Source organism: Sarcophilus harrisii, chromosome 4, assembly GCF_902635505.1.
Source record: "Sarcophilus harrisii chromosome 4, mSarHar1.11, whole genome shotgun sequence".
NCBI lineage: Eukaryota > Metazoa > Chordata > Mammalia > Dasyuromorphia > Dasyuridae > Sarcophilus > Sarcophilus harrisii.
This window is the reverse complement of record NC_045429.1, coordinates 130,004,191-130,029,269: the sequence shown is the minus strand read 5'-3', so window position 1 is coordinate 130,029,269 and position 25,079 is coordinate 130,004,191. Positions and strand designations below refer to the sequence as shown.

The 25,079-nt window shown below is 34.2% G+C and overlaps 1 protein-coding gene across 4 annotated transcripts in view; it reads right to left on the bottom strand.

The window, feature by feature from the left end:
• PRKN (parkin RBR E3 ubiquitin protein ligase) overlaps window positions 1-25,079 on the bottom strand; it is a 1,838,204-nt gene that overhangs the window by 149,795 nt on the left and 1,663,330 nt on the right. Inside the window, exon 10 of one of the 4 annotated variants that reach the window (XM_031968390.1) lies at window positions 14,884-17,301. The exons of the other annotated variants lie outside the window; for them this stretch is intronic. Within the exon in view, the coding sequence (XP_031824250.1) occupies window positions 17,290-17,301 (12 nt within the window). The 3' untranslated portion in view covers window positions 14,884-17,289. Of the gene's footprint in view, window positions 1-14,883; window positions 17,302-25,079 lie in introns of those variants that run through there. 4 annotated transcript variants of the gene reach the window in all.

The window sequence follows — 25,079 nt, the reverse complement described above, 5'->3', positions numbered from 1 at the left end:
AATTTCCAGGTGAAGTATATGAACAATATCTGTCATGGGAGATATGAGAATATTTAAAGTCAAGGAAAGCTACAGGGAAGAGGTAGCAATATGAAAGAATTCTTAAATGACAGATAGGGTTTAAGTCTTTGCATTAAGGTTGGAAGGATATAAAAGCCTTGGGGGAACAGCTTCAGGGAAAACATGTCCTTGCAAAGAGGGAATTGAAGGTAATTAAATGATGGGAGAAAACTATCTGATAAAAGAGAGGTGGTGATATCCAGGGGGAGACAAAAAGGGAAAATGGGAGCAAAAGGAAGACTGCTAGCTTCCTAACTCTGCTTTTCTAGGAGATAATAGGAGTATTTACTCTTGTATAAAGGTAAACCTGGGGCTAAGATAGTGGGCATTAAGCCAGGAAATGTCTGTTAATTAAGCCATTATTCAATACAAAGTATTTTATAAAAAATCTTTTCTGGTTGTTAATGCGTAACATTGAGTGTCTTTTGGGAGAATGAATGATAGCTATATGGACTGTGGTTTTAGGGAAAAGAGTTCACTTTTAAATTATATTACCTTTGTATTAATGTACCAAGAACTTGATTTTTTGAGAGGCAAAATACTGGATAATCTTTTCAAATTTCTTGTATTCAATATATTGTTTTTTTAAATTATAATTTGCAGAGTTTATACAGAATGTTCCTGGTGTTCACTATTCCATGAATTCTGCTACTTGCAAAGAAAACAGTCATAACCACAGAAAGATGTCCTCAACTGAAGGTCATTCATGACTTCAACAGACAGCAAGATTGGTCCTAATTGATAAGTGCTTAAAAGGAGATGGTAACATTTTTTTTTTTTAAATCAGCGAGTCAAATTAGGAACTACATCATTTATATGAGCACAAATCCATTTTAATACTTGGTTATTTGGAATGTTGAGTGATTTTAGATCATTCAACCAGTGTTACATAGCTCTCAAGGCTACCAGTTTATTAACTTCCCCTTTCAGATTTTGAACATACCTCCTTCCTCTGGGGTCCTATATGCTTGCTGTTTGATGATAACTGGTCTCATTCAACAAAAAAGAGGGAGTAGGTGGGAGGGAATGAGAGGGAAGAAGAAAAAGAAGATATGGAGAGAAAGAGAAGGGACAGAATCAATTTGGAAGTTCAGATGCTATCAGAGCCTGTCTCTGTAGGAGGTGAGGGGTTAAGCTGGCTGGAAATTGCTTCAGAAAATGTCAGAGAGCAGATGAGTTCAGTCTGAATGGAAACCATTGTGAACTATCAATGTAGGTTGGTTGGATAAGCAATAGTGACAGTTGGGGTTAGTGCCCAAACCACAGAGAAACCAAGTTTAGTAGCTACTGCTATTACCAGGGTGTCTGATCAACAAATGCAGCGAATGTAGGAGAAATAAAAATGTCATTTAAGAGACAGAGACAAGTGTAACAAAATATGAGTGTTGAGGCTGACTCAAATGACAAAGACAACTAAATCAAATGGGAGAGATGAACAGGAAAACTATAGCCAGAGACAACACGAATCAAGATGTGAAAAAAATGCAGGTACTCAAGAGGAAGTGGGGGTGGGACTGAAGTGTAAAGAATATGATAATTATTATATAACAGTTTGTCAAGAGGAACAAATACAATATATCAACTGGATAAAAGGAAGAATTCAGGCAGAAATTTGGGAAGTAGGTCATAATCTTGGCATGGAGAATGATATTGTAATCATGGGAGGCTTGAGGTATCCAATCAGGTATCCAGACATGCTAGAACTCTATGTTAAAATCAAAGCAGCCAATCAGTTTGTGACATTTCTTCCTTCAAATATGGAGGAAGTGACAAGAGAACTGGCATCCTAAAATTCCATCTGACAAAAAAGGGAAAACCAGTTGCTAAAGTAGTTGTGATTGGAATCGAGGGACTCAAACACTCCATCTACAGATTTCATGATAAAGCGAGAAAAAGAAAGGCATCATCTGACATATACAATAAGTACTAGGAGAATAAATTTCAAAAGGCTCAAAAAAGATGTAAGATCCACTTCTGCAAAGGAAATTAACCCAAAAGGAATGAAATGCTCTCACAAAATTATTTCTATAGACCTAAGCAGAAATGACTGATGATGAAAAAAGGAAGGGAACTGCCTTTTGGCTCCCCTTTAAAGACATGTATAGAAGGAAGTGAGGTTGAATGCAAAACAGGAGTGTGGTCCTAGAAGGGGAATGCTAAAGGCTAGAAATTGTCAGTAATCACTTAAGTACTTTTTGAGTTCCTTTCCAGGAACACTGGGAAATGAGTTAAGGTTGGTGAGGAAAGGTAAGAGGCTGAAAAAAAAGCTTTTCTGAGTAATGTTGTAAGCAAGAGGAGGATCAAAGAAGGAATGGGGTCATTTCTTTCTCTCTTTTTTTAAAAATTTTAATAGCTTTTTATTTACAAGTTATATGTATGGGCAACTTTACAATATTGACAATTGCCAAACCTCTTGTTCCAATTTTTCCCCTCCTTCTCTCCACCCCCTCCCCCAGATGGCAGGATGACCAGTAGATGTTAAATATATTAAAATATAAATTAGATACACAATAAGTATACATGACCAAACCGTTATTTTGCTGTACAAAAAGAATCGGACTCTGAAATACTGTACAATTAGCCTGTGAAGGAAATCAAAAATGCAGGCGGGAAAAAATATAGGGATTGGGAATTCAATGTAATGGTTTTTAGTCATCACCCAGAGTTCTTCTTCTGGGCATAGCAGGTTCACTTCATTACTGCTTCATTGGAACTAATTTGGTTCATCTCATTGCTGAGGATGGCCAGGTCCAACAGAATTGATCATCATATAATATTATTGTTGAAGTATATAATGATCTCCTGGCCCTGCTCGTTTCACTCAGCATCAGTTTGTGTCAGTCTCTCCAGGCCTTTGTAAAATCTTCCTGCTGGTTGTTTCTTACCGAACAATAATATTCCACAATTTATTCAGCCATTCTCCAATTGATGGGCATCCATTCAGTTTCCAGTTTCTGGACTACACTACAAACAGGGCTGCCACAAACATTCGTGCACATACAGGTCCCTTTCCCTTCTTTATGATCTCTTTGGGATATAAGCCAAGTAGAAACACTGCTGGATCAAAGGGGTTGCACAGTTTGATGACCCTTTGAGCATAGTTCCAAATTGCTCTCCAGAATGGCTGGATGTATTCACACCTCCACCAACAATGTATCAGTGTCCCAGTTTTCCCACATTCCCTCCAACATTCCTCATTATCTTTCTCTATCATTCTAGCCAGTCTGACAGGTGTGTAGTGGTATCTCAGAGTTGTCTTAATTTGCATTTCTCTGATTAATAATGACTTGGAACATCTTTTCATATGGCTAGAAATAGTTTCAATTTCTTCGTCTGAGAATTGTCTGTTCATATCCTTTGACCATTTATCAATTGGAGAATGGCTTGATTTCTTATAATTTAGAGTCAATTCTCTATATATTTTGGAAATGCGGCCTTTATCAGAACCTTTGACTGTAAAAATATTTTCAGTGGGGCCATTTCTAGGGGCAGATGGGGTGATAAGGTGAAATGCTGATATGTCTTAATTCACTTCTGTTTTCCTCTTCAAACAAAATGTCCTCTAGTTAGGAAGAACAGAATAAAGATTGCTAAATGGAAACTGAAACAAAAGCTAAGGAGACATGAGGACAGTGAAACAGCATCTAGGTAGCCTCAAGGAGTCCAAGACACCAGGCTTGGACAACTTGCATCTTAGGCTACTCAGGGGAATGAAAGATGAGATTGCTAAATTGCTATCAATGATATTTAGAAGTTCTGGAAGAATGGAAGAGAAACTACAGAATTAATATGGAACAAATAGCATGATTTATTTACAAAAACATATTTTTAAAAGTTCTGAATTTAAAACACTCAATTAGCATTTCCTATGTACCTGATTGTGGATCTGTCTTATACACAGCTTGCTTTGACCACCCCTCCCCCCAAAAAAACCCCAAGAAAAATAAAAAACAACACAAGGGTAAAAGTAGAATCTATAAATTACAGGTCATTGTGTTTGATTTTTCTTTATGAGAAAGTTAATAAATACATTTGATTTGTGAATATAAAAAAGGAAACCAATCACTAAAAGTGGTCATGGTTTCAGTCAACTAATAAATATTTATTAAATGTCTATTATATGATAGGGACTATACTAAGTACAGGAAGATTCAAAAAGAAGCAAAAGAAAGCTCTTGCCCTTAAGAAAGTTAAAATCTAATAGGTCAGATATGCCAGAGTAATCTCATTCCCCCCTCCTGCTTCCTCTTATAGAATATCTATATTACATATTCTATTAATGTAATGTTGGAAACACTGACAAAGTATTTTATGGTATCCTTGTGGACAACATGGAGAGAAGTAGACTAATTGATGATCTATTTTGATGGATTTAGAACTGGTTGAATAAGTGGATTGAAAATGTAGTCATTAATTGAGCAATATCAACTTGGAGGTAGATCTCTGGGCTCTACTAAATAACAATTTGTCTATGACTTGGCTAAAACTGAAATTAAATTCAATAAGAAAATTTTGAGTGTCTACTATGAAGAATGTACCATACCAGGGACATGAGGACAAAAATTCAGCTGTCTTTACCACTGAGTAGCTAATTTAAAGATAGTGGTAGCATTAACAAAGATAAATACATAGATTTTTAAGAGGGAGAGGACATCAACTGCTAGTAGGGAGGGTGAGGATTGGGGGAATTTTCAGTTGGTGGTAGAAGCTGAGACCTGAGGAGAAAACACTTTCTAAAAATGGGGGACAGCTTCATGAAAACCCATAGAGATGTCAGTTTCAACAAACAGCAACAACAAGCAATCCATTTTGGTTAGAATGCAAAAATGTAAAGGGGAATAATGTCAAACAAATTTAGAAAGGTAAGTTTGAATCTTTTTGTGTATGTTCTTAAACATCACATGTGGAATTTACATTTTTATCCTAGAAACAATGGGAGGCTACTGAAATTTTTTGAACATGGGAGTGACCATGCTGAAAGAAAATTACTTGGAGGAGGATTCTGGGAAGATGATGGAGGAGGTTGATAAAATTCAAGCTTCCTTGATTTCCCCATAAAAAGAACAAAACTGCTCCTCACAATACAGATTTGTGAAAACTCTAGAAGACTGAAGTAGAATTGGGATCTTGAAAAGATCTGAAGAAAGATCTGGTCTGGGGATTAAGCTGTCTAAAGTGCAAACACTTCTGGATCGCTGCACAGAAACATCCCCTTGGATTATCAGAAACCAGAGAGACTTTCACCTCCGGGACTATGTGTGATTGGAGTCCGGGGAAAACAGAGCAAACCTCAACTAATTGGGAACACCAGGTCGCAGTCCAGGCAAGAAGGAATCAGCATGGTTTGGGGTTCCTGGTCAGAATAGAGAGCTGAAGGAAAACTTGAGGCACCATTTCTGCCACCCAGGGATTAAAGGTATACCTCTTATTTAAAAAAAATGAGCCAGGAAAGAAGAAAGAACCTCACCATTGAAACATATAATGGGAATAGGGATGACAGGGATTCGTCTTTAGAGAGGGACACTTTATTTAAAAAAAAAAAAAAAAAAAAGCTTCTACCCCAGAGAATATCATGAAATGGCTCCCTGCCTGGAGAGAATTTATAGAACTCAAAAAAAAATTTAATTCAAAAGTCAAATGAGAAAGACATTGAGGAAAAACTAAAGAAAAAAAATTAAAACCATTCAAGAAAAATAAGAAGTTTATGGGGAAAAAAAACAGTTAACCAATTAGAAAAAGAGATACAGAGTCTCAAAGATGAAAATAATGCTTTGAAGATTAGAATTGGACAAGGGGAAGACAATGAATCAATGAGAGACAAAGAAATAACAAAACAGATTATAAAGAATGAGAAAATAAAACATAATGTGAAACATAAGAAAAATGACATATCTGGAGAACAGATGAAGAAGAGAAAATATAAGAATAATCAGTCTGCCAGAAGTTCTGGCCAAAAAGAGAACCTTGACACAATAATTCAGGAAATAATTTGTTGGAATCCTTACAAAGTGTTAAGTCATTAGAATTGATAGAGACAATAATTATCTAATTTAGCATGGTTCAGTATGATTGATCTGATCCTACAAGGAGATGTTATGGGCCAGAACTTGAAACAAGGTACTAAGTGGAATTGAGGAGACAATGGTTAAATCTAGTTTAGAACTGATTTAATCCTACAACAAATAATGGTTTCCCAGTGATATAATGATTGTTGTGTACTCAGTGTACAGCATATAAGCAAGAGACAGAAGCCCACTCTCGGAGGCGGAGACAGATTCATTTCATATTCCACCTTTGTGCTGGCTGGAGACATTCAGAGAGAGCTGGGGACTGAAGCTCAAGACTTTGAAGGACACAATAATGGACTGGATTTTTAACTCCTGGCTGTATTTGAGGTGATTATTACTTGGAACTGGAACTAAGGCTGCCTCTAGAAAACCTCCCCAAGAAACCTACACTCACAGAGAACCATCATATATTACAAAAAAAAGAGAACACTACAATAATCCAAGAAAATTGTCTTGGAGTGACAGAACATGAGGGGAAAGTAGAAATAGAAAAAATGCATCAATCACCACCTCAAAGAGATCCTGTATGGAAAACACACAGCAATGTTATTGCCAAATTTTGAAACCCCCAGATCAAAGAGAAAATTTTACAAGAAAAAAGAAGAAAACAATTTCAAATATGGTGGAACTACAATTAGAATTATACAAGACTTATCAGCAGCTAATATAAAAGACTTCAAGTCCTGGAGCCATATTTACCAACAAGCAAAAGAACTAAATTTGCGGCCAAAAATATCATAGCCAGCAAAATTATCTATAATCCTGAATGAAAAAAATGACATTCAAAGAACTTGCAGATTTTCAGGACTTTCTATCAACCAAACCCAAATTTAACACAAAAGTTAACATATAAGAGCCAATGTGAAAGATCAATTTTTAAGAAATTTAACATAGACAAACTGCTTAAACATGGATAAATTATTTATGTTTTTTATATATGTGTATGTATGTGCATATGTCCACCTATGTATGTATATTATATTCATATCAGCAATAGGGTAGCTCAAAAGAAAGATTGGCAGATTTAAGGTAAAAATAGCAACCATATTATACAAATGAGATGCAGAGGAAGAATAGACACATAGGCATTAGAGGAGGGAAGAAGATTTGTAGTTCTGAAAAACTACTCAACTCAGGAATGGGATCAATAGGTAACACTACATATATACTGTGAAGGGCATATCTAAAGAAATGTGTGTGTGTGTGTGTGTGTGTATAAATAAATAAAAATAAGGGGGCAGAGATGGTTGAAAGGGGAAGCAACGGGTGAGGGAAGAAGATGAGAGGGATCCTTGCGTGAGGGGGGGGGAGGTTAAGTAATAACAAGATAAGTATGGAGCAGAATTTAAATAAAGAGGCAGCAAGGATAGGAAAAGCATGTGTGTGTATGTTGGATGGGTGTGGCTCTCTGTGTGTATACGTATCTATGTACATATACAAATATGTATAAATCTATATATGTATACATAAATACATCTTTTCTTAAAGGTAGCTTGCTTGGGAATGGTGGGGAGGATGGAAAGGGAAGAAAAAGAATATAGTAAATAAGGTGTGCAGTAGACAACCAAAAAACATTTTACAAGGAAGAAAAAAATGTCATTCATGAATATAATTTCTTCTACTAATCTATATTGTAATTTGTTGTCATATATTTTGAATCCTCCCTGATGTTCTCTTTTGTTTTGCTTTATTTGGTTTTGTATTTCTTTTTTCTTTTCCTTTTTTTTTTCTTACTTTGTTTTTCAAATAAAAAGGAATAAAAAGAGTCAAAAGAAAAACAAAGAAAGTTATTTTAACATATTTGTAGAGGATGGATTGGAAAGAAAATAGGTTTCAGAGAGACCAATTCCAAGATGGTGGTTATGAATTTGGAGCAAAGGGAAAAATCTGAGACACTTGGGATTTAGGGTACAATTCTCTTTTTCTTTTCTACTTTGTACATAGAAATGCTTGTTTTATTTAGTATTTGTAAAGTTCAGAATTTGAAAATAAACTAGCAGATTGCTCCATAATACTAAAGAATAGAAGACAAAGGGGCTAGCAACAGTGAGAAATAATGGGTGCTCTAGTAGATCACTTGTAATATTTAGAGAACTTGATTAAAGTACGTAGAACACTGCATGGACTCTCCTATAAGTATTTACACATGGGAATAAACAATCACAAAGAAGGAGAAAGCATGGAATTTCATTGTTGGAAGGAGTATCCATATTGATGAGATCACACCTGAAAAAATTACCACTATTTTATTAAAATTGGCTAGCATTTATGTAGTTTATGGTTTACAAATTGTTTTACAAATATCTCATTTTATCTTCTCAACCAAGGGAAGTAGGCGCTATCAATATTTCTATTTTACAGATGAGGAAACTGAGGCAGGCAGAGGTTAATAGATATGTTAACCTATATAAAGATATTTTGGATAATAGAGGTAAATTTTTTGTACTGAATAAGAGAAAACCCATCAGAATAACAATCTAAATTGGTATTTCAATGAAAAGTTTCCATAAACTGTAAAATGTCTTATTTTTTCCTAACCCCAAAGAATAAACTTCATGATCACTGTTTTATGGGACTATAAATGCATCAAAACATTACATACATTAGCAAAGAAAAATCAGTTGCAATAACAATTGTGAGCCTACTTGTACCCCAGAGAGAGAGATTAGAATCTTGTTTTCTGTTTGATGAGTAGAGAAGATAAAGAGAGCTAATCTTCTTTACAACAGAATATTTCCATTTGGTGTCTGCAATGCTAATTCTGGTGTCAACAAGCAGTAGGTATATTCAAATATTTTATGACAAACACAGACTATACTGGCTATTACTTTCTTTCCCAAGAGCTGGGAAAACCCTCAAAATGAGGTGTTTTTTAAAAAGCAGATCTAAGTGTAGCTGTTGACATTCACATATCTATCAGAAAAGTCAACAGTGTTTTGGCATCCCCAGAGAGATCAACATAGCACAGATGTAGAGGTACTGCAGGACTCTTATGTGCCTGTGTGGGAATCACTGTGTCAGTGATGGATGATTAAATCCTGTTGCATAATTTACATCATTACCTTTAACATATAGTTTGAAATGAGCCCATCACATTTGAACAAAGACACATGGAATATATTCTTAGATTCCTGGGCAGTTCTGTACCTTTTCGAGTGCTTGAGGGTACTTTGAAGAGATGGATGATATTGGATCAGGTGAAGGCAACTTTTAACTATGCTGATATATTTTCTTTGATTCAGGGCCAGTCCCTAGTCTGGGGGGGTCAATCAATGGGCAGGTCAGATTTTCAATGGAAGAGAATACTGAAGAGTCTTCATTTGAGCCCCATTTCCTGATCGTCTTTTCTGGACATGAAATATAAAAGTTGGCCCTGAGGTAGGGGTATAAGACCTCTGAGGCAAGAAAAAACGTGAAGTCTATCCTCAGAGAGTCATGTAGGATTCTTACTGCTCTAAATGGATCCAAGATGATCCCATTGTCACTATACACCTTCTAGAGGCACTGGAGTCATTGGATAACAGTAGGACAATTACTATTTATACTAAGGCACTCTGCCACATGATGGATGCATCAACATGTCATGATAGAAAAATATGGAAACTAGAGATTACACACACACACATTTAGAGAATGTCCCCAAAGTCTTAGTTTTAAGCTTAAAATATTTGATATTTTTATGGATTTATCCTAATTTAATCTTCTTAAAATTAAAATATTTAAATTTGTGTGTGTGTGAAATGACAATTTTCAAAAATTCCAATGGGAATTAATTATGAGGGAATATGAGATATTTTAAAAACAATTGCACAAAGAAGATAAAATGTAATAAGTATACAACAAATGACAAAGGATTCAAAATTCACTTTTGCATCTCCCACTGCACCTTACACATGGACTTTTTTTTCTTTTTGGCTGAGGCAATTAAGTGACTTGCCCAAAGTCACATAGCTAAGAAATGTTAAGTGTCTGAGAGCAAATTTGAACTCAGGTCCTCCTGAGTTCTATCCACTGTGCCACCTAACTGCCCCTGCACATAGACTTTCAATACAAATATTTGGAAGAAATTATTTGTGACATTGGTACTTAAGTGAACACCCCCACTATCTGAATGGGCAAGGAAAAGAAAATTCTGTTATTAGATAAAACAAATTTCTATGTGAGATCAGCGTCTCCAAAAAATGGCCAGCAGAATTCACTATGGTCAACTACATATTATTATAACCAGTCTTCTTAGGTGGTCAACATTTCCAAGGTGTCTGCATGGAAATATAAAGGTAGTGGGCTTCTTTTGTTCTTCCTTTTCAGCTCTTCAGAAAGATGACGATAATAATAAAATGACATAAAGCAATAGCAATTTGGGTTTTCAAAGCTTACAAAGCTATTATGTGACACCGGTTGAACTATCATAGAGAAAATAACTACCTTCAGAATTACTTGGAATGTTTGGAACTCCAGAGAGAAAAACAGAAGACCCCCAGCTGTTATCAGCTTGCTTGCAAGAAGAAAAAGGGAAACACATTTTTATAAGTTTTGTTTTCCTGGGTTAGGGAGTGGACTTAAAGTGAAGCTTTGTGATCAGAACACAAACAGCATCACTGAAGCGCCTTCTCTCTAATGAAAGTCTGTACCTCTTAAGTGATTTGCAGGTTTTCAAAAGGTGTTGTCATTTTGATAATCATCATTATTGGAGAATATGATTGAAACTTTAATTATTAAGAGGAAAGAAAGGTAAAAGCACTTCTATGGAGCTTCAGAGCATGCCTGGTGTGATAATACATCAGAGCTCAATGAAAACCTGAAGGTATGTTATCGTAGCCCTGTCTCAGAGGAGACAGCAGTCTTTCCACCTCCCACTATCTTCTGTCTCTTAAAATTCCTGCCCTATATTTACTGCAGAGGCTGCATTCAGGCCAAATGCTCTACAGTAAGAAAACATCAATTAATTTTTTTTTTTACCATATTCAAGCAAAATATGTTAGCCTTATATTTAATAGAAAAATCACATCAAGTTATCCCAAAATTATCAGCATTAAACGCAAAGATGGTTTTGTATGCACTTGTATATGTGTATTTTATTTTTTGGCAAAGCAGGAGGTACTTTATTTATTTCCTGAGTGCTAACTCTTCATGGATAGTCCACCTCTATTGAATGCTGAAACTAGGCATAAAGAAGACTTGTCTCTTATAAAAGAGATATTTATTTGGTGTCCTGCTCATGCCAGCAACTGGTAAATAGGCTTTATTTCTCAGGAAGTGGTAGAGGACATAATTTATGCTACTCACTAATGCCACTGCCTGAACCTCAGGCTCAATGGAAGCTCCCACCTCATCTTTTTTTGCTTTCATTATTTACTTGTTAAAATTCAGTTTCATGTTCAGTTTCAAATTCTCACCTCCTATTCCTCCATACCTAAAGATAGTAGTGATAGATTTACTATTGATTAAAGCACATTTTCTTTTCTTTCTTTCCTTTTTAATTTTTTTTGGCCATGGTCAATGACAGCATCTTTAATCTAGCCTTTTGAAATAACATCTAATTTCATAGGATCCTGAGCTGAAAGAAGACTTTGTATTTACATGATTATTTAGATGGCACCAATTTCCTTAATTATAACCTAAAGGGAGAGGGTTAAGGTAGATGAAGAAACGCTATTTGTTTTGGGGGAAAAAAATATGAAGCACAATTAATTCAGAATTAAAATAAACTTAAGGTTTGGTTACTAACTTTGAACACTTTTCTTAAGAAATTTTGGTAATAGAATTCAAAACTTTATAATAAGCATAAAGTATTAGAAACATACACTAATATGTTTCTTGATGGATTCCTAATTCTTTTTTAAATTTTTGTTTTGTGAGAGGCAAAAGAAAAAGAGATGGATCTGGAGTTCATTCTGTACACTGAGTATATCACCTCTCAGGAAATCTGAAGCATGTTTCATGGTTGGTTATTATGTTGATCAGAATTCTTAAATATTTTAAAGTTGTTTATTTTTACAGCGCTATGGGCAGCTAGAAGGCACAGTAGACAGGGTACTGAGTTTGGAGTCAGAAAGCCTGACTTCAAATCCAGCTTCAGACACTTGCTATGTGACCCTAGCAAGACACTGTTTGCCTCAATTTCCTCATCTGTAAAATAAGCGGAGAAGAAAGTGAAAAATCACCCTAGTATCTTTGCCAAGAAAACCCCAAATGGGGTCATGAAAAGTTGGAACCAACTGAAAGATTTAACAATAAACAATAGAAATTGTTTTCCTAGTTCTGTTCATTTCATTCTTAGATGAATCTTTTAAGCTTTATCTGAAATGTAGGGCCTAGTTTCAAATTCTGGTTCTATGTATTATTTGTGTGATGGAAATCACTTTCAAGTCTACATTTCTCTGCTCTGTAAAATAGGGAGATTGGTCCATTTTTCTCTGAGATTTCTTAAAGACCATACATACAAATCTATGATCTTTTGGTTAAGTATAATAATGACTCACTTTTATACTAAGATTTAAAAAACAAATTCTCCAAAATTATGCCATAAGAAAGGAAATGTAAAAACAAACAAACAAACAAAACCAAGAAAGTTCATTTATTTGTTTGGTTATTTATTTATTTGTTTTCTCATTTACATATTGGGAAAAGGAAGAACAGAGCTACTTACTGGTCACATGGCTAGCAAATATCCAAGCCAAGACTTGAACCTAGGTCTTTTGACAAGTCCAGTAGTTTTGCCAGTTCTCTACAGTGTCAGAAAGAATGTGTGCTCTTGTCATACCATCAACATTAGTAGAAACTTACTAGGCTTAAAATTCAAGTGCAGAATACATTGAGATTGACACAATTCACTTTCTCATTTATATTTAAGAACAATCCCAACTATCATATGTATTGTTGATGAAATAATAAACTTAAACACTAAAATTTCCAGATATCAGAAAGTTAGATATAAGTAACTTGTTTTAGGCAAAAATTGGAAAGTGAGTCATTAGTTTTTGATATTCTACCATTTTCCCCTTTGAGACATCTCTAAACCAATGATTCTTGGTTGTCTATTCTTTATCTTTTACATGGAAGGGTCTAATCTCAGCCTATCTTCCCTGAATGGGCTTCTCATTCCTTATTAGACAATTTTTACCAGCTATCATATTTCCTCAGAATCCTCCTGGTTTTACTAAAAGGAAAGTCATTTTTGCTATGAAAGTGTCAGGTAATAATGTATTAACTCTGTCAACCGTTTAATAGGTATCTTCAATGCCTAATATAATGGAATGATAAAAGGGGACTTTGGGGGGGGGCATGGTAGCAGGACAGTAGTGGCAATACTTTGGGAAGGGGCAGGCTTTTTTGGTGTCTCTCTCAATAGGTGCCATGGCTCTATTTATTCGTCAGAGGTAGCTGTTTTCCATGTCTTTATTCATCTGTTTATGACCTCTTGGCCCCTCTAACACAGGAACTCTGTTGAAGTTTTGGTTTGTTTTGTTCCAATTTTTTTTGAAGGAATGTAAAAATTCATAGCTATACTATATAGGGCTGTAATCAAATTAGGACATCAGGGAACCACCAAGGCCTCGGCTAAAAATCCATTCTCCATCCTTTACTTTTATTTCACGTGTTTCATAACTATTTCTGGAGTCCTATTACCATAAAATTCCTACATATTACCTTGTATAATATGGCCTCATAACACTGTGAAAACTTATTATTACTCCACAACTCCAATTTTCAGCAAGTCTGGCATATTTTGTCAGTGATGCAGGAGAAAGAAACCAGATTTAGAAGACCTGACTTCAAGCCCTACTTGCTGACTCTATGACCCATGACAGGCCATCTAAACTTTCTGAGCTCTGGATTTTTTATCTATAAGAGGTGATCCGATAAGTTATTGTGAAAATAATACTTCATTATATAGGGGGAAATATTTTGTAAGCAATAGAACACTACATACTACTACTAATAAGAATTATGTTATTAATGATAATAGTAATACATTTCTTCATCTTTATCAAAGCTGCCTTTTTATAATTAGAAGACCTGAAATTCCATTTATTTATTTTTGCTTTATAGGCAAATACTCTGCAGTTTAAAATTACAGTAGGAGGATTTTTTGAAACTAATTTTGTATTCAGTGAATATTGTAACACATGCTCTTCCATTACTGAGAAGTTAATGACTGTCTAAATTAGTTATATTGCCCAAGGCAAAGATAAGGTGGTTAACATGTCTGACCAGTCATTAAAGTATGTCTTTTCGGGAAAGCTAAAAAAAAAAAAAAAGCTTCTCAACAGAAATGATACTACAATGCTCCACTAGCAGTATATTTAACCCTTATAAAAAGGTTTGCTTGGAAAATCTCCCCAGGGTAATCCTATAAAATCAAACCTTCTAGATATTTTTAGCAGAAGCTATCTTGCTAAGGGAAAAAAAAAAAGACTGAATTCTTTGAGAACTGCTGCTAAGGAATTGGGATATCCTGATTCCTGAGAGGGCAACAACAACCTTTACAAAGTAAGCTGAAAATATCTTGAGATCCTAAAATTGGTGTACCTAAAAACGGCCATTGGTTCTAGTTGTAAAACAGTTCAATATCCCTGCCTTCAATATTTACCTATGAATCAGATGGGAGACAATTAGCTGTTGCAAAGAACAGAATCTGGAGTCTAGAATTTGGTATACATGAGATGAATAATATCAGTTCCTATTTATATATAAAAAAATAAGCTCACAATGTATTTTATATATTTGTGTGTGTGTACATATATACATTTAAGATATATGTTTATAAAACTTTAAGGACTTTTTTTTTTCTTTAACCCATTTGAAACTCATCATAATCCTGTCAGGTGTTACTACTATATCCATTTTTTACAGAGGGGATGACCAAAGTTAGAGGTTAAAAGTACTTGGACAGGGTTAGAGATTCTTAGTTTCAGAGACTGCATTCATACCTTTTGTTCCAAAGTTTGGGAGGAACCAAAGATAATTCAGACATTTATAACCAGTTTGACCCCAGTCTAAGGCTTTCTTTTGAAAAGGTATATAAGAACTGGGGGATAATTTTGGAAGAAATCAGAAACTATCTTTTTGTTGTGGTTCGGCTACTTGTATGACTCTGTGACTCCAATTTGGAGTTTTCTTGGCAAAATGGTTGGCTATTTGTTCTTGGAGTAGAGTAGTTCATTATTTCCTTTTCCAGCTCATTTTATAAGTGCAAAAACTGAGGCAAACAGAAGAGATCTTAAAAAATAAATACATGAGCCAATACAAAGAAGAGCTGGCATGGTCATTTTTTTCCTCTGAGAAGCTTTAGAATAGTATGACTAAGAAGACTCCTTGCCAACTAGATTTTATTTTCTTTAATGCCTAGGAAAACCAAGATTTTCTTTAGATACTACCAATCACCATCCTTAATTATATGACAGAATTCCATAAAAGTTATTGTTATTTCCTTCTTAACAATATATGAATTCTCTCTATTACCTACATATGCCAGAAATCTGAGGTCAGTGTTTTTACTCTTAGGGTTTTTTTTATTATGATATGTTCATGTCTTTAGGGTTATGCCTTTAAAAAAAAGTGAGGAAAATGAGGCTATAACCTTTCCAATCAGATAGAATATTTGCAATTTATTAAGATTTTTATTAAAGCTTTTTATTTTCAATAGAAATATTTTTTTAAGTGGAATGGTTAGAGTGTACCTCCCTAACTTCTGTCCTCATCCAAACAATCCTGTTTCTTAAATAATCTATAGGGAAAAGAGAATAAAAGCTCTATGATTTTGCTTCTGGTAGATATGCAAAATAAAGGGAGGAATGAAAACTAAGGGAAAAGTAGCTTTTTGTTCTTGTTCCAAGCTTCTTTTACATGCTACACAAGAGCACCAATATGGACTGAGATGAATTCATGTTAGCCACAACACAACTTTTGTGGAGTTTCAATAAGAGAAATTCCTAAAATTAGACTTAAGAATATAGAATAACAATCTGGTGTTTAACACGAACCAAAAGAGGATTTTCTAACTCTAAGTCAGAAAGTTTCCAAGTCAGATAAATTGGTCCTCTCTCCTCCATCATCTTCAGAAACTCCCTCTTTTAAAATGTCCACCCTTCATATTTTCTGTCACCCTATTCTTAAAGTTTTAGTATACAGTTTCTTAGAATTTTTTTTTGGCCCAAGTGGATTACACTAATATGTATCATTTCTCCTCTATTCTTATTTCTATGACCTTATTGCAGACCTTTATTATATCATATCTAGCTTAAAGTAAAAGAATCTCAGCAACAGAAGGACTTTCAAAGTAATCCAGTATAACTGATTCATATATAGGGTCTCTGCCTATAATATCCCTGTGAGAAATGAATATTTCTCTCTTATATTTAATAACTATTGTATTAGGACCAAGTGTTTTTTCTTTTCTATTTCCTCATCCAGAAACCAACTAGGGTAGGAAATCTCTATTAAAGTTTTACCTAGGCCAAGATTTTGGGTTGATGGGTATATTCTAGCTCATTGTGTTCATTCAGACAATGCTGGGGAAATATAGATTCTCCCTGTTATCAAGACAGCCATTATGGAAATTGATGGCTTTTTGACCAAGATTTGAGCAATCTAAGTCACATAATCCATGCTAGCCCCCCTCCCATTGTGTTAACCAATCAGAACTGGTTAGCACCCCTCCAGATCACTTATTCTTCAAAGGATATATAAACTCTGAGTTCACCGCATGAGCTCTTAAGGGTTCTTTGATCTAAAAGAGATGGCCAAATGACCATCCTTTTATTAATGCTGACCTTATTTTTAAAAATGATTAAATTACCCAGAAACTATGTCTCTTGAACCTTTAAAATCATCATGTACCAAAAAATGATCTATCTTCTCTCAAAGATCAATGGGAAACATAATTTCTTCAGGCAGCCGATTCCATTTGAGGACAATTCTAAGTGTGAGAAAGTTTTTTCTTGAGCTAAAATCTCTGTTTTTCTTGCCAAGGAGGACTTGGTTAGAAGTTGTAGACAAAGTAGTTTCTTTTGCAACAATAGCCTTTCAGATCTTTGAAGAGAGTGATCGTATTCTCCTTTTGTCATCTTTTCTCCAGTTCCTTCATCTGGAGAAATTTGATATATCATGTTTCTTGTACCTTCATCATCCTGACTTTTTCTGGAGAAGCTTCAACTCGTCAGTGTCTTTCCTTAAATGTGGGAATATAGAATGAAACACTTCAGAAATATAGTAGAAAATATATAGAAATATATATATATAAATATATAGAAAAATATAGAAATATAGTAGTCTCTCCCTCCTTTCAGATACTATACTTGTATTAAGGCAGGCAAAAATTGCACTAGATTTTTTGACTACTATGCCAAAGCAGTTGCCACATGTCAAACTCATAGTCTCTTAAAATTTCCAAGCATTAAATATATTTTGCATAACTTCATATATAAAAAAAAGAAAATAAAATACTGAAAAAATCAAATTCCCAAATCTTTTTCACATGAATCACATCACACTTCTTCTATAATTGTACTTGTGCAACTGACATTTTGAATTTGTGTAGGATTTTACTTTTATTCCTATCATATTTGTTTTACTTTTGAACCTACAGAGCTATGATTGGAATTCAATGATCTCTTCTGAAGCACCAGATAGCTTCATCTTCTGTCCTGTATCAGTTTTGTATTTTCCTCAAATTGGATAAGCATATGATTCAGATCGATATAACTGTAAAAGATGTTTAACAGGGTGATAGACAGATTCTTGGAATATTCCTCTAGAGATGGCTCTTCAAGTTGATTCATCAATGATTACTTTTCAAGTTTAAGTGCTCAGTATTTCTGAATTTCTCTAATCTCAATTCCAGCCAGTTGGCTATTTATCCTGTCCAACAGGGCATCATAACTCATTTTGTCAAATTCTTTGTTGAAATCCATATCCACTCAATTTCTCCAGTCTGGATCCACCAACACAGGAGAAAAGGAAATGAGATTGGTCTAGCATTTCTAATCAAATTCATGCTGATTCTTAGGAATTCCAACTTTACTTTCTGTAAGCTCAAAGACCACCCCTTTCAGTCCTGTGTTTTAGTCTTTGGCTAGGTATCAAAGTCAAACTTAGAGGTACATAGATTGAAAAAAACCTGCCTTATACCATTACCATAATCAGCACAATAGCTGGCTCCTCACAAGCTTAAAAATTCCTGTATGTGCCTTTGTAACTGCAACCACCAGTCTGTTCAGTCAGCTAGTATATGGGGTACCTTAAATGTATTAATTATTAGCAGCTAGGTTTTCCTTTTACCATCTCCTCACTTATTTTGAGCTTCAATGATTTTTTTAAACCTATTTGTATTTTATCTTTTTTGGTCTGAAGTCAAATCAATAACAAGTGTTGATTAATCATCTGCCGTGTTAGTCACTGAACTTAGCCCTGGAAATAAACACAAAAACAAAAACAGTCCCGCTCTTCAAGAGTTCACAATCTAAAAGGGGCTTGAGTTAGAAGGTAGGGGGAAGATAATCTTCAATAAACTACATACAAACAAGATATATACAGGATAAAGTGGAGATAATCTCAGAGGGAGGGAATCACAAAATAACAAAATTATGAAATTGGAAGGGATTTCCTGAATACAATCTGTACTTTAGTACATCTATATATGACAAAGTCTCCTCTAAAATGTCTCTTTATATGTGGTCATCTCTTCTTCAGCTGAAGACCCTGGGGAAGGGAAATGAATTATTTTTAAAAGCATCTCATTGCATATTTTTGATAACATATTTTTGGTTGTGCTTAAATTGATCCTAAATCTGCCTTCTCAGAAACTTTTTTCCGTTTAGTCCTAGTTATTTCCTCTAGGGCCAAGAAGAACAGATCTAATCTCTCTTTTATATGATAGTCCTTCTAAAGATCTTTTGAACACTTTCTAGCTTATCAGCACCTATTTTAAAAGTATATCACTCAGAGCTCCAGATGTGATCTGACCAGGTCAGAGTACAGTGGAATTATCACCATGCCCTACCACCACCATAGAAACCATAAACTTTTTAATACAGTCTAAGAGCCTAATCTATAAAATGAGTTGGAGAAAGAAATGGCAAACCATTCCATTACCTTTGCCTAGAAAACATCAAACTGGAGTCCCTTGAAAAGTTATTCTCTATTCTGAATTTCTGTTCTGTTCTTGGAAGAGAAAATAAAAGGGGAAAAATCTTTTTTATGGGAGAGAAAAGAGAAATAAACTTCAATAGTTCCTAAGTACTTTTCCATCTTTGTCGTCTCTCCAATACATTCTATTTGCCAGTGCTAGATTAATCTTTCTAACATATTGCTTTGGAGATATCAGTTCCATGTTTAGAAATAATTCATGGCTTCTATGTAGGTAGTATGTCTATAGCAATGGAATTAGATCAGGAAGATCTGGGTTCAAAATCTCTTGTTTCTCTCCTTAATCTCTTACTCTTTCCCCTTACTAGTTGTGTGAGTATGGGTAAATTACTTAATATCTCTATGGTTCCAAGTGATCTTATCTGTAAAATGAAGGGGATGACCTTGATGGCCACTAAGGTTTCTGTTATTTCTAAATCTATGATCCTAAGGCCTGCTTAATAAAGTTCAAACTCTTCTGACTATTCAAACTATTTCTGACTTTTTCCCTACATGAACCCTTTACAGACTAGTCTAGTTAAGTATCCTAAGGCCACATCTAATGCATTTTCATTGCTGTATTTCTATTTGATTCATTCCTCTATCTATAGTATACTTTTCTTCGATGGATTTAACTTATCTTGAAGGTATTCACTGCACTAATCACACTTCAAGACACTAATTCACAGATCATAAATGCCTACCACAATCCCTCAGTCTTGTAATATCCTCTGAATTTCTTAGCATTTGTGATACACACCACAACTAGGCATTGAGTTAGTTGAATTTTTTTTGGGGGGTTACTATTTAACATTTCTCAAGAGTTTACTTTCAAAATGCAACACTTTCAACAAATATGGAGGAAGAACCTATCTTGGGTAGAGCATTATTCTAGGCTGTGGGATAGACAGAATCTATTCTCTGTTGGAGATTACAGTTTATTTTACCTTGTCTCCCTGGATAGTTTGTAAGCATAATGAAAACAGTTTCTATGCATCTTCAAAAGTTTAAAAAGTTTCCAGTTTTAGCATTGCACTCATAGTGATAGGGGGTTAGATTTATAATCAGCTCTGTATAAATACTTGTTCAACAAATAATGAATGGATGAATTATAAGATTCAGCAATAGTAGTTTCCTGAGATACCTAATACCACTAAGTTAGTCAATGCAAGAGCAAGGCAATATAGATCTTCTGATTCCAAGTCCAGATTGCTATTCATTCCATTTTATCATTTTCTGGACCACAAGCTATAAATGTTGACAGATAGTGCTTCTTAATATTTCTTCTATGGGAAGGTTTACTGATCTCTAGTCTAGTAATATCTACCTTGATCTGTTCATGCACAAGCCTAAATAAATATTTTAAGTTATTCCATTTAGCCTTGTAGCTCCAATACTACAGCTAATAGGAAAAGCATTTTGCATATTTAAACACCAGCCAGCACATCTATGTAACTTGCTATATTTTTAAATGAAGCTCATTGACAGCATAAAATGGGGTAGAACCATAAACAAGCATTTAACTTAACTTAGAATATTAAGAGTGGGAGACAGAGACACACAGAGAGAGACAAAAGATACAAGAGAAACTTATACAGAGACTGAAAGGAAGAGACACAAAAGAGACAGAGAGACAGAGACAAAAAAGAGAGAGATTGAAATAGAGAAATGAGAGAAATAGAGGAAAAGGAGGGAGGAAGGGAGGAAAGAAGGGAGGAAGGAAGGGAGTTTGGTGTTTAGTTTCTTCCTAAACTCAAGTCTTATACATTAAGTACTGTATAACACAAGTGAGGCGGGGTGGTGGTGTTGACAAGTTCAAATATTAGAAAAACCTCCTCTTGGGCAAAAGAATTATACAAATAGTAATTCAAGACAATTCTGCTGAAGCCATGTCATTTACTTTTTTGCCCCATTGGCTTCCCTGCCTCTCTTTCCCTGTTCTCTTACTGCTTTCTCTGTTCTGGATAACAGAGAGAAAAGGACAATGAAGCTGAAGCCAGAATTCCAGGGTCCAAATCCTGTGTTTAAGTAGGGGAAAGGAAGAAATAGAAAGGGAAAGACTGAAGATGGATTATAGAGGTCCAGGAGACCAATACAAGGAAAAGGACCAGATTGAGGGATGAATTTTGTTAAAAAGAAAGGCTGAATGATGGAGTGATGGAGAAGAGATGGTGTGTGTGTGTGGAAAATAAAAAGCTTTCAAGGTATGGAAGAGAATTAAGTGACTTCATGACAGATGGTTTCATTGTTTTCAGTAATTTGTGGAAAGACATTTTTCACATGTATTAACAGTTCAGGAGATGGTTGTAGACCAGGGATGGCAAACTACTGCCTTCAGGTCATATCTGGTTACATCCTGTTTTTGTATGTTTTTGAGCTAAGAATGATTTTCACATTTTAAATGGTTGCAAAAATAAAAAGAATACTACTTTATGACATGTGGAAATTATACAAAATTCAAATGTCACTGTGTATAAATAAAGTTTTGCTGGAACACAACCATGCTTATTTAAGTATTCTCTATGCTTGTTTTTGTGGTATGACAGATCATACATGGAGCTCTCATTGCATGCAATTAAAATCACAGTGATCAGTGACACAGAATTCAACAACATTTTGAGTACTATTTGTTTCACTGTGGGATAATTTTTTAGTTTAGTTTTTGTTTTTGTTTTTTTTTGTTTTTTTAACTACCAACACATAATCATTATGTCAAAACAAGAAAAGAAGAGAAAGGTGGACTTCAAATGTCATGCTGTGGAGTGTAGATTATATTATCAAATTAGGTGGCAAAGCATTATGTTTTTTTAATGTAATGACACTTTAACTGTGCTAAGAGAATACATTATAATGTCACACTACCAAACTAAATGCTTATCACAATATTCCCAACTCACAGAAAAGCAACAGTCAGAAAAATCAGAAAACTTAAAATAGGCTATGTCATCATAGCCAAAGTTCTTGACAAAAATAAACAAAAATTAAAATGAAGCTGCAGTCAAAGTAAGTTTTGGAGTGGCTCATTTATCATCTGAGTAAAGAAAATTGTTTACTGATAGTCATATCCTGGGTTTGACTGAAGCAGTTTAAGAAATCTGTCCAGAGAAAATAAATTTGTTTAAGACTACTTAAATTTTAAGTTCAATTAAACTCATATCCTCATGAAATCAGTATTTAGCAATATCTATCTGTGTAAGTGAACATTTTCAAAAATGAAATAAACAAAATGTCATTATAGATCAGTATTCATAAATGAACATTTATAATTAATTTTGGTGATAGCAGATACTAACTTTGAGCTCAAATTGAGTGAAATGTTATCTGTCTCAAAAATAATTCCATTTTTCTCATTAGTAGATCTGTATTACAAAAAAAAAAACTTCTATTATTATTATTATATTCCAAAATACAACAATTAAAACTTGTGAAAATTTGTTTTCTTTTTTTTTTAGATAAAGGTTTGTTAAATATCCTCTTTGTGATTGCCATTGAGTTGTTTCAGTCAGATCTCATTCTATGACTCCACTTGAGGTTTTTTTGGCAGTGATTTGCCATTTACTTCTTCAGCTCATTTAACAAATGAAGAACTGAAACAAACAGGGTTAAGTGACTTGCCCAGGCTCACATAGCTAGGAAGTGCCTGGGACTACATCTGAACTCTGGAAGACAAGTCTTTCTGGCTTTAAGTCCAGCACTCTATCCATGGCACCATTTAGTTGCCCTATAAAATATTCTCAATTTTATCTAAAAAATGTACTGTTGTCCCTTTACAGAAAAAAATTGCTAACCCTGGTTGTAGACAATGGGCTTTCTACAGAGGATACAAAAAGTACAATATGATCCGTATCTCCTGTCAAAGATATATGGTCATTTGAAACCTCTTCTCCCAGTGATACTGGTCCAAAAAGTTTGATAGCATGTGTTCAAATGCAAAGAATTGTATGCATATGGATGAAAAGAAACCAGAACAATAGTCCATGAACATTAGGAGAATTTATAGGCAACACAATTTCAAGCATAAGTGAATAAAATATCTGCTTATTTACTGGATATGTCATTCAGGTGGCCTAGGATTATCTCAAAACATACTTATGAAAAAATTTCTTTGACAATGCTAACAATAGAGCAAAGTAATGTCAACACTTAAAGTATATGATATTAAGCCTTAGGTGATTTGGGGACTGGAGAGGCTGCAAATTCAAACTACTTTTTAAATGAAAAAGATGTCTGGCATGAGTCTATCATAATAACTATTTTTTGAAACAGTATACCACATTAAAATTTTTTTTTTCAGAATAATGGGTATGGAACCATATTAAAAACCTCTTTTTAAGCAAAACTGAAAATACTGAAAAACATTTATTCTAAAACTTTTTCAGACTTCTGGGAAAAGTCCCTTGATAAGTTAATAAAAAAACAAAACAAAATAACTTTCCTAGATAAATTCATTAAGGGTGATAACTCAATTTACCTACTTAAGCTTATTGTTTTTTTCTACTCTTTGCAACTGGTACTAGACAAACCCAAGGGAAATGTATTCTTCATTTACAACTACTTTCTATTTTTTTATTATTCCATTTCATTCAATTCTATTCTACTCCCAAGAAAGATTTTGATGTAGATCTCTGGGAAATGCCCCATCGAGTCCTAAAGAGGAATCATTCAGGAGAAGTAGGATGGAATGTTACTTGGTCTATCATTTCTTTGTTCAAGATTCCTTATAAATCTTTTGTGAAATAGTTTTGTGGCAGTCACATTGGGGAATATGGGAAATTATCTCAATTTATATTTCTCCTTCTTACATTAAATATGGCTTGGAAATGCATTAATGATTAAACAAAATTGTTTCTGTTACACTTTAAAAACAAAGTATAGTACTGATATAAATTTTTTTGACAAGAAATGAAAATTCAAAGCTAATACTTTTTATTACACATCTCTAAGGCACTTACTTACTGTATGCATTTGTCATACAATTGTCATATATTATTCTAAAATAATTGAATCTTTCCTAAATTTTAGCACGTTATTTTGCATACCATATATATTGAATACAAATCTGTTGAATTTAAATTTAAATTTCAGATATCCATGTTGAATACCCCCAAAAAGCAACAATAGGACTAGCTCAGGCTTTCCCTCCAGAACCATCTAGAATCTAGTGCTTAGTATCAAATCCAGAATAAGAAGTAGATTGGAAGAATGAGAAAACAAAACAAAAAAAGAACCACACCATAAAAAGTCATTTTGGTGAGAGAGATGTTCAAGTCACAAACCCCAAAGAAGAGAAAGATTCCAAAACCTCAAAAAAATTTATAGTTTGGGTACAGTTTCAACTAGAATTCCTGGAGTAATTAAGAATTTGAAAGTGTTATAATTTTTTTGGTAAATAAAATAAAAGAGAGAAACAATTGGGGAAAATTGAAAGTGATGAAAGAAAGAGAGGATGATAGCTAAGAACAAGAGGTATAAAGTCTCACACAAGCATTAAACTTTCTGAAAATTAGAATAGGCTAAATAAAAATCAATGACTTTAGAGGACAAAAAGAATATTAAAATAGTCAAAAGACTGGAAAAAATAGATTAATTAAGGTGGACTCAGTACTGTATTATTTTGGATGATTTGATCAAGAGATAGCCTACTTATATCTGTAGTGTAGATATTCTATCAAAAGGAAACCTGACTAAAATACAAAGCCAATTTAAAGTCTTTCCCTGAAAATGTTAAGCTTTACAGTCTAAAATTCAAGCTATAAAAAAAATTAAAAAGTTAAAGACTTTATTCATGGCTCCCAACTATGGGTGAAAATACTTTTGGAGGTC